Here is a 10,458-nt window from a genome sequence, read left to right as displayed (position 1 = left end):
GACTGCTGGCAAATCCGATCTGTATCTCAAATCTGATCTTTAGGACTGACTGACCACACACTGTTATTTGCAAATGATCAAATCAGAATTGTGTATTCAGACATCGCCTACCTATCTGCATAATGAGATAGGCGTGAATAAGGCTGAACTTGGACTCTGTCGTATGATAGTTTTGCTCTCTGAAAATAGGCTACTATAAGGTCACAACGCGTTGCAATGCCTTGTGAGCTTGTGGATCGGCTATTTTTTGGTGAGTGACACCGTCGTACAACAAAGTATACAATACATCAGGTTTCAGTGTCCAAGTACAGACTGAAACACATCTTTAAAAATCAGATTTGAATCTCATTTTAAATAAAAACATTTAAAAAAAATCAGATTTTCAAAAATGTATTTCTTTCCATGTGTTTTTCTTTTTAGCTTTTTAGAGTCAGACTTGATAGAACCAGAACTGATTCCAATCTGGATAGGCCAAAACTCTGATTTAGGCTGCCAGTCTGAACATAGCCTATAGTGTAGGGATTTCATGTGCGTCACAGGAAAGAACAATACATGTAACTTGCAGATTGCAGTATGCAGTGCAAGTTTACATACAATTTAACTTTACATTCAAGATTAAGCCAGGATACATAATGCACAGTATTCAGTCTCTGAAAAAAATCGGATTAGGGTTGCCGGTGTGAGCATAGCCTGAGAGCTTCAGAGTGGTTGTCTGCTGAAGGTGAGTGGCTATTGCATTAGGTTCACAACAGAGGCACCCCCCATGGTGTTACCGCACATAGTGCTGGGTTATAACAGCAGTGGGAACGTTACGCTCAGAGGTAACCAGGCCAGGTAAATGGAAACACATGGACGGCAGAATGGACGATAGACTGCAGAAAACCCCTACAGTTTCTAAATGAATGGCTTCGGTGGGCATCGCCAGCTGTTGCAGAAGAACCCCGCCCTTGACAAATGTCTGTTGACCTTGACACTATTAGGTTGGTGAAAAATGTGCACTCGAGAACAGTATTAATTCACTGAGATATTTTGGCTAACTTACTCACCATGGAGTCATGACATGTTGTGTGTGTAGTCAAAACACGTCTGCGATTTCATATATGTTTGTACTTTTGTTCAGAGAAGACTGTATTTTCCATCACTTTTGTCTGGGTTTATAACGCGATAATTTGCAGTTTAACTGAGTGACCCTGTGGGTCATACCCATGTTGGGTTTCTGGGCTCCTGGCCCATGCCTTGTTATGTCTTTTCTCTTTGCTTCATACGTCCACCTTCTGTATTCTGTATGCATCCACTTTATGTGCAAATAAATGAATCCAGACCCTGGTTCTCACTTTACACAGTTTTGTAGGCTCACTCCAGTATACCGTAGCATGAAATTTGTTAAGTCTCATAGGTGCACTAAGTAGACAGAAGTTCTTGAAAGTAGATGAAAACACATGCTGTTCACAGCGTTCAGTGGTCCCTCTGTGATTTGCCCGAACATAGACAAACACCATTAAATCAGATTTGTAACGTTACACGGGTCTTTTAACTGTGGCGATGAAATTAAAAACTCGACATGATGGATCAGTGCTGCTCCTGAATATCCATCTAAAAGAAAATATTTCAAAGGGCTATTATGTAATAAACAACAACCTCTTTCTCTGTTTCCTTTTCAATGGCTATACTACCATATAGCTCATTTATCATAACTAGAGGTTTGGGCCGCTCACACCTACGTCGCACTGCCGATCCGACCACTATGTCTTAGTGTCAGGGGCTTTGTCAGGGTCCCCTTTGTACTCGTCTGTCTGTTTCTTTTTGTGCCCATATATGGAGATGTCTGTTTCTGTCCGGCTACCTGTGTCCCTTTTATGCCCATATGTGAGATCCCTGATGTCATCAGAATATGCCCATTATATTGGAATGCCCATATATGGGCATTTTGGTTGAATCAGCGGTTCTGGACAACTGGATATACGAACTACTCGACGGCGGGCACCGCTCTCCCTCAAGTCCTTTCCGCTGCGCGCCGAGTTTGAAGTCTGTCGGTCCCATTTATGCATATGACTATATATGGACATAGTGCTCTGAATCTGTAAGTCTGTGTCCCTTTCATGGAGATCTCTGTGTCAAAAGTATATGCCCATATATGAGCATACCCCCTTTTGTGCCTATATATGGAGCTGACTCATTTGTTTGTGCCTGATGCCATGATGACACATTGAGATTAGACAACACACTCCATATTGGGTGTACAGTATGCATTTGCAACTCCTTATATGGTTATGGCCGTCCCCATTACCTTTTCTCTAGCATCCCCCTTGCACCAAACTTTCCTTGAATAGGATATGTTATAGGCTTGGGCAAGGTGGGCATTTTTGTTTTTGCTGTGCATAGATGAGTAACGTGGGTGAAGGCTGAAGTGGTTGGTGTGTTTTCCGTTTACGTTGCAGCATTAGCAACATTTGCAGTAGCCTTGCACGATAGCAGTTGCCTTTGTGGAGCCAGGCAATTGACAACCCGTTAGTGTCCCTATTCTGGCGTGAACATTTGGCAATAATAGCAAATCTACAAGCTTGTAGCCTGAGCTTTTGTTTTTGCAAAGATAAAGCAAAAACAGGAGGGGGCATAGTAGCCTATAGCGCCCTGGGAGACTCCGGAAGTATATAGGGTTTAAGTGGTTATTTAAACCCGTTTCCCTCTCCCCCTGGAGAGATGTAATTGCAACAATGTACAAACTACAATAAAGATGATTTTATCCATTAAAATAAATCCCAGATTGGAGTTTTAAATCCTTTTTAGGCCCACTGTTGAGATTGCAATGTTGATCGTTTCAAACCACTTTGGTCTGGTTGGGTGTCAGCACTATGTCATGGTAGGGCAACTTTTCACCAAACAAAGGCTGACTTTAGTACGGTAGTATGGCAGTGTTATAAATTGTGGTTATAATGCTATTTTAAGGTACATTTCCACTTTTCTCATACACTGGTGGTTTATGTTAAGATAAATTATAGAGTACAGACCAGTTGTCTGCTGTAAAATGCACAGTAGGATAACATCAACAGCTCATTATGTTATATAACTGTCTAGAAAGACATTATGTGTATACCTTTTATTGCACATTCTATCCAGCTACAAAATTAATGTCCCCCCATATCCTGCATACTCAACAATGGACCCTTAAGGGTCCATTTGATTCCATTTGTAAATTAGCATTTTACAGTGTAGATTATGGCATCAAATGAGGGTCTAGGGTCCTAATGCATATCAAACTGGGGGCACTTGAAATTAAAAAGGTTGAGAATGACTGCTGTAGAGCTTCGCCGTAAAAACCCTCTTATTTGGGGTCCCTAGCATATCTTTTCAAATGGGGGCTGATGTGTATATTTGGGGGTCCTTGACATGAAAAAGTTTGAGAACCACTTAATACTGATTCTGGAGTCACTATGGTAAATAGACCACCACAGTGAGCTCCACCCTCATGCAATACACCACCACCCTCTCATCCCACCGTCCCATCCCCCGGCCCAGCCTCGCTCCTCTCTGTCAAACAACAATATTTGCTCATCTGCGTCAAAGAGCAGCAGGGTTTGCGATACAGTACAGAGCTCTCTTTGAGCCAGACAGACAGAGACGGTTCGGTTCCCAAGCTACAAGGGGAGACACAGGAGGGGCCGGTGGGCACACACACCAAGGACGGGGGAACACCTTCACCCATCACAGACACGCTGACACAGACACACAAATAAAAGTTCCCAACACAAACTTGAGGATTTCTTTTTTCTTATGTTCTCTTCTTCAAGTTCTCACCCAATTCCCTGCCATCACCCGTTTGTCATCCATCACTGTCCTGTACCATCCCATTTGGGACCTACCCTATAAATTAAATGCCTATTTATGTACATATTGATCCATATATTACTGTTGATATTTGTCTACTATACTATTTGTCTACTATATGCCCTGTTTTACTAGTGGTAGATTGCACATGATGTTCATTCCTATATTTAGATCTCCAAATGGTTCATATCCTATGCTAACCCAGTCAGTCCAAGTACCGATGGCCAGTTCAGTCTTTAGGTCTCTTAAGTCTATTTATATGTTGTTTTCATTGGTGACAGAATGCACGTGATACCTACACCTCTATTCCTATCTACTTTATGCATACCTGACCAGCCGTATGATGTTATCTTTTATATTGTCAACATTTTAATTAGTGTTACCCTACCACTTATTCTGTAATAATTCTTCACCCATACCTGTCATCTTTACTGTGGTACTGCTATGACAATATCAATTGATCAATTGATCAATCAATGTCTGTGATTGATTGAATGCTTTATTAACAGTTTGCAAATAGTACAGAGGTACGATTTTACAATGGTTGTTGGATAACACAAAAAGCCCTAGGGGCTTGTTTCCATTGTGGTCTGTGTCTGTCTGTCTATACACTGACGCTTTCTTCTCAGCCAGTTCATACCCACGGGCCAAATTTGATATAGTCACTGTGATATTATTTCCCCATGTCCCTTTCTCTCTCTCTCTCTCTCTCTCTCTCGCCATCTCTCCATGTCTTTCTACATCTGCTATGACCATAAACCCCCAAAGCACATGGATTTTGCACGTTGTGTTCTTGTTCAAGGGGCCAAGAAGAAGGGACCTCACGCGCCTCCACTCGCTATGTGCAGTGATATTCAAGCTCTGGGGTGGGCCCCCCTAGTGGGACAGGAGGGGAATTCCAAGGGGGTCTTAGCATGCCCAATATGAATAATTTACATGACTGTGCCAAAAGATTTTTTTTTTTACTGCTAAACATTATTACTAATAATCAATTGTATTAATGTTGACTTACAGTAAAGGGGGATGAGGAAATGTCTGAATATCACCATGCTAGGGGAACAGATAGCCCATGACACAGAGTAACATATAGAAAGATATTCTTTATTCAAAGGCTATATTACATAACATCAGAAATATCACTTAGAATAAGCATAACTCATTGAAGCCATGCTAATCATTGCATGATTTATACAAAAATATACATTTGCCAACCAACATGCAGGTGGTGATAATAAAAAAAAGAACCTCTGTTGTATTTAAATGTGTCAAGCGTCAAGGAAAGCAAAGCCAGCCTCGCCAAAGCCCTCAAACAATTTGTTGTGTCAACAAAAAAAACATGCTCCGACTATGCCTGACCAGTGGTCACAGCCAGTTGTCCTCCAACAGTAAACTTCTTTGATAATGCTCCAAAGTCAAGTTGAAGTGCATTATCATACGACAGGAAATGCTTGTACTGTATATATTTGTGATACTTGTATATATGTGTTATCATATCATACTGTATATGTTATTGTTGAACAGATCAACTCTGACTGCTAAGCCTTCTATCTCTATTCTCTCATATCACTTGATCTTAATTAACTTACAGTTAACCTGAGCATTTGTGCGAAAACCTGGTTTACTGTAAAAGACTGATAAAGTTTACATAATTGAATTGTTTAAAAACCAAAATGATAAATGTTTGTTACTACTACAGTAACCAAATCACCTGTAAAAGATATGTTGAATGCAGATAAAGCTAATATTAATTTAATCTCCTGACAGGAAATATGGTCTGATAACAAAGCTTACATACAAAGTGCTATTGTCCTTCTTTTAACTTATAGGCCCTATACTCCACCATATGACAAATAGCAAAACATAGCCGATCTACAAGCTCACAACGTGTCTAGTTGAGATTGTAGATATTCTATTTAGAAGAAAACAAAACATTTTTCAACAACAAAAAAATAAATTGTACAAACATTTTCTGAAAATGTGCCCAAAGTAGGGTCACCATGGATAATGTGGTTAAATCACTGGCTAAAGCCATGGTCTTTGGTGCTGGTTATGGAACACATGAACCGTGTTCAAATATAACTAGTATAACTAGTCAGCATACACACAAACACGCACGCACACAAACACGAATATAAACCTTTGACATCTACAGTTCCAGGCAGAGAGACTTTCACTCTACTGCAGCGGACTGCTCTTGCGACAGAGCTGGTTCGCTGAAGACAGCGTCTGTCGGGTTCGTCTACGTTTGCCCGTCAGCAGTGTGTAGAAGAACGGATTCACGCAAGAGTTCCCGTACGTCAGACACGTGAGGATCCGGTTCACCGTCACCTGTGTATTCACAGGCAATGTCCGCAGCATGTCCGGCTGGTACAGCGGAAGCAGCTGCCACACCCAGAACGGCAGGAAGCAGGCCCAGAACGCCAGGACGATCCCCAGGATGAGGAGCAGGACTTTGGGCTTGGGCGCTCTGGGCGGGTAGGAGGTGCTGCTGCCTCCGCCTCTCGCCCAGGCGGGCCGGGTCTGGGACACCCAGTAGAGGCGACCAAGGGTGGCATACAGGGCTCCGATGGCCAGGCCCGGGCCCAGGATGCTGGTGCAGAACAGGATGCTGAGGTACACCTTAGAGCTCTGCTCGTCCCAGGCCGGAACGCACAGCTGGCCCTGGCGGTCCACGCTGTCCTCCAGGTGCAGGGTGATCATCATGGGCAGGCTGAGGGCCACCGCCAGCCCCCAGGCTAGGCCCACGCGCAGCAGGCCCGAGGACTTGGACGAGGAGGCGTGGAGCGGGTCCGCCACGGCGCGGTAGCGGTCCAGGCTCATGGCGGTCAGGGTGAAGATGGAGGCGTGCATGGTGAGCAGGTCCAGGCTCAGCAGCAGGCGGCAGCCCAGCTCCCCGAACGCCCAGCCGTTCCCCAGGCTGTCGAACACGATGAAGGGTGCCGTGAACAGGTACAGCAGGTCCGCCAGGGCCAGGCTGAGCACCTGCATGTGAAGGTAAGAGGAGGACGAAGAGGAGGAGATGGGAGAGGAGGAATGGGACCGGGAGGAAGAGAAGGACTTGGCGAGACAGGACGGGACGGGGACGCTTATGGAGCAGCAGGTGGCCCCTGTTCCCCGTCTCCTCTTGCCCCTCCTGCGCCGGAGGAGGAGGATCAGGGTGTACAGGTTTCCTGAGATGCCCAGCAGCGAGAGGAGCGACAGGACACAGCAGAACAGAGGCGTCGACACCGAGCTCATGGATGGAGGGATGGAGGGGATGGATGAGGGGACAGATGAGTTGGGGATGAGAGGAAAAGTGTACGGAGAGGTAGAAGGAGGCACAGAGCCTATGGCCTCCATTGTTGGGAGTTAGAAAAATGGTTGGAAATTAGGAGGAATGTATGGCCAGTGATTGCTAAAAGACAGATAACTGTCTAAAAAATGGCAAGTCATTTTAGAAGAGACAGAAGGGTCAGGAGTTGGGAAAGATCAGATGAGGGGGAGAAATAAAAGAGTGAAAATGGGAAATTAATTAACAGGCAATATCACTCAATACAATTATTACTGTCTCTTATTGTATAATCAAAGCTATTGGTATATATTTAGTTAAATATAAGTGGAATACATGTGTGGTAATTACATTTCTATCAATACATAGTCTAATCATCCAGACAAATGTTCCTATAAACTCATAGTGGAAACTTAACCACCCATGTCAACACAAAGGCTTATCGTTTTAACAGTAGGCTCATCTGCTTGGCCCTGTCGTTTTTCAGCCTGTCAGGTCAGGGAGTCCTGCATGTTTTTTTGTTTAATAATCGGATTTTCAGAGCCTGGGGGGCAACGCACGGTTGTAAATCTAGACCCCCCGCCAGCCACCTGAAGGCATGCCAGGCTGCGCTGTTGCACAACACTTCCATTGCAGAAGAAAAAGCGATTCATATAACCTCAACCTGTAACCATTGAACAAAAAAAGGTTGTTATTTAGGAGCTTAACAAAGCTTGTTTTGCAAACAGTTGGTATCTATTCTGCCTCACAGACTTCTAGCCTACATGTTTTGACTTGTATGTGTAGACCTATGTTGTGTGCTTTTGCGCATCAGTGCCATAGGGCTTTGGACACTTAACTACGTATTCCTCACTGGGTTATCAAATTCCTTTCACTTACTGGGACCTTTAAAGTCAAGAAAAATAAATCTTCTTGAAAGACAGTCGGCCACTTTACAGGCCAGCTGCCTTTACAATAGGCCTAATTTAATAGGATAATTGAACCAATTCGCACTTTGCATTTCACACCACCACACGCGGCGCGTCCGAACGTAAGAGGAGAAAGAAGAAAAAGAACATTAGCCTCTATGCACAGCAACCATATTGGAAAGAAATTGGGCCTCTTCCTTACTTCCTTCACAGGTGTTACCAAACAGAGTCAGGGTGCTGATATTGTGCATGTTGGCTCACTGGAAACACCAGTGGATCTCAAAGTGTGGTCCAGGGACCCTCGTGGTTCCTTGAGGGTGTTCCAAATGGACCCTTTACGGGTGTGCAACTCTTGGTTCCATTTGTATTTTCTCAGAGTTATGGGGGTCCTTGAAATAAATGTTTGAGAACCACTATGCCAAATGGAACGGAGCCTTCATTAGTATAATTGGTAAGACGTCCTGTGAAGGAAGTAAGGAAGAGGCCCAATTTCTTTTCTAATATGGCTGCTGTGCATATAGAGCCTAATCATAGGCTACTTTTTAATTAGATTTGTGCCACATACGACGGTCCTTTTTTCTTCTTCAAAGAAGCTAAATTTGCAGCAGAAATGTATACGCCGCTGACATCAAAGCCTCCACGGGGGGCTGTTTGACCCGGTCAGACGCGGGGTTAAGAGCTACTGTTGAACTGTGGAAGCAGAGCCGAACCCCCACGGAGGAGGAGCGCCCCCAGACGTTCACCCTACCGTACCGGTCCCTTTAAATAACATCACACATCATGGCCATTTCATTCTGTTGTCATATAAATATAACATTTGTGTTTTCATCACAACCGTTCAAATGATTTCTTTGAGACGATCATCAGACGCAATTCGCAACTGTAACAGGCCTATCCTATATGCTTTAAGTCAACTAGCCTGTAGACTAGACTTGTCTGTATGGTTATAAATAAAAAATAAAAAAAAGTTTAGCATCATTTAGGTTTATTTGATAATTCTTAGATACATAAGCTATTGTTTGGCAATTGTTGTAGCTAATATAGGCTGTAATTTGAAAATCACTGGTGACTAAAAAATGTCAATAAATGGATAGCCTACGGTTACCCCTATTTAACAACACTTATGGAATAGACTAGAATTTAAAGTGTCTGCTTGCATGGAAACATCATAGAATTAATTCCTGCAACAAGTTTGAGAGTGAGGACTAATATAGAATTGATTGATTGAATACTTTTTTAACAACACAAAAAAAACCTAAGCAGGGCTTATTTCCAGTGTGGTCCTGTGTATATTCAATTAATCGAGAATGCATTTGTTAATTGTAAACTTTTGTAAAAGTAGCCTATATATATAATTTTTTTACCAAATCAAAGGCATGTGTGCAAAGTTAGTGTAATTAACAATAATTTGTATTTGTGCTTACCTAGTTCCAGGCGCTGTGAAAATCATATTCCGTGGAGTTTTTGGGATGACATATCTTCATTTTCCATGGTGAATTATCCTCGTCTTCTCTTGTTGTGAAGAATTCCCAATTATCTCCGTTGAGAGGATAAAATGTAGAATAATGTTCTTCATGGACGGAGGAACACGTTTAGTCAGAACTTCGTGCGGATCTCTCTTGTCTTCTCCTGTTGCTGGTGTGTGTCCTGTCTGTCTGTCTCCTCTGTGTGTTTGATGTGTCTGCGAGGGGAGTGCCGAACGCGTGCGTGTGAGTGCGGGGGTTGGTTGGGAGGGTGCAGGGGGTTGGAGTGGATGGAAGGATGGATGGATGGATGAGGGAGTGTGGGTGAGGGTCTTAAATAGGCTAAATTAGGCAGATTATTAAATTATACAGTGGTGGAAAACGTTTTTTTTTTTTACTTTTGTCAAAGTATCAATTCCATGATACTTGAGTAAAAGTACAAAAGTATTAGTATCAAAATATACTTAAAGTACAAAAGTAAAAGTAGTCATTATGCAGAATGTCCCAATAATATGTATGCAAATCTTTAGAAAATAGCAGATCTACAAGCTCACAATGCATCCCATCATGATGAAATGTATATAGGGCTGAAGTGGGTAATGTATGTTTTGTAATAATAATCAAAATCTTCAAAGTAACTAGTAGGCCTATAGGTTATCAAATAATTGTAGCAGTGGAGTAGAAGTAAATGTATAACAAATTGGAAATACTCCAGTAAAGTAAAAGTACCTCAACATTTTACTTAAGTACAGTACTTGAGTAAATGTATTTAGTTACTTTACACCACTGAAATGATCAATTAAATAATTTTACTATTTCATGAGGAATAGCGAAAATAGCTGATCTACACACTTCTACAATAGATAGAAGCTTCACTATTTTTGAAAAAAATCTGAAAAAAATATTATGTTGCCAGTATGGCTCATTTGTTGAACTTTCTTCAGAAATGATCTATCTTTGTATTATCATCTTGTTGCATTTTTTATTTTCATTT

The 10,458-nt window shown here is 42.3% G+C and overlaps 1 protein-coding gene across 1 annotated transcript; it reads right to left on the bottom strand.

Annotated features, from left to right (window-relative positions):
• Window positions 1-5,709: 5,709 nt before the first annotated feature.
• uts2r3 (urotensin-2 receptor 3) lies at window positions 5,710-9,623 on the bottom strand. Its single transcript, XM_080427109.1, has 2 exons — window positions 9,426-9,623; window positions 5,710-7,238 (listed from the first exon to the last, which is right to left on the bottom strand). The coding sequence occupies exon 2, from the start codon at window positions 7,162-7,164 to the stop codon at window positions 6,001-6,003; it is 1,164 nt and encodes a 387-aa protein (XP_080283235.1). The 5' UTR covers window positions 7,165-7,238; window positions 9,426-9,623; the 3' UTR covers window positions 5,710-6,000.
• Between the last annotated feature and the right edge of the window lie 835 nt (window positions 9,624-10,458).

This window comes from Gymnoscopelus braueri (genome assembly GCF_963280865.1).
Source record: "Gymnoscopelus braueri genome assembly, chromosome: 4".
Taxonomy (NCBI): domain Eukaryota; kingdom Metazoa; phylum Chordata; class Actinopteri; order Myctophiformes; family Myctophidae; genus Gymnoscopelus; species Gymnoscopelus braueri.
Note: the sequence above shows the minus strand (reverse complement) of the source record. Positions and strands in the feature narration are given on the sequence as shown.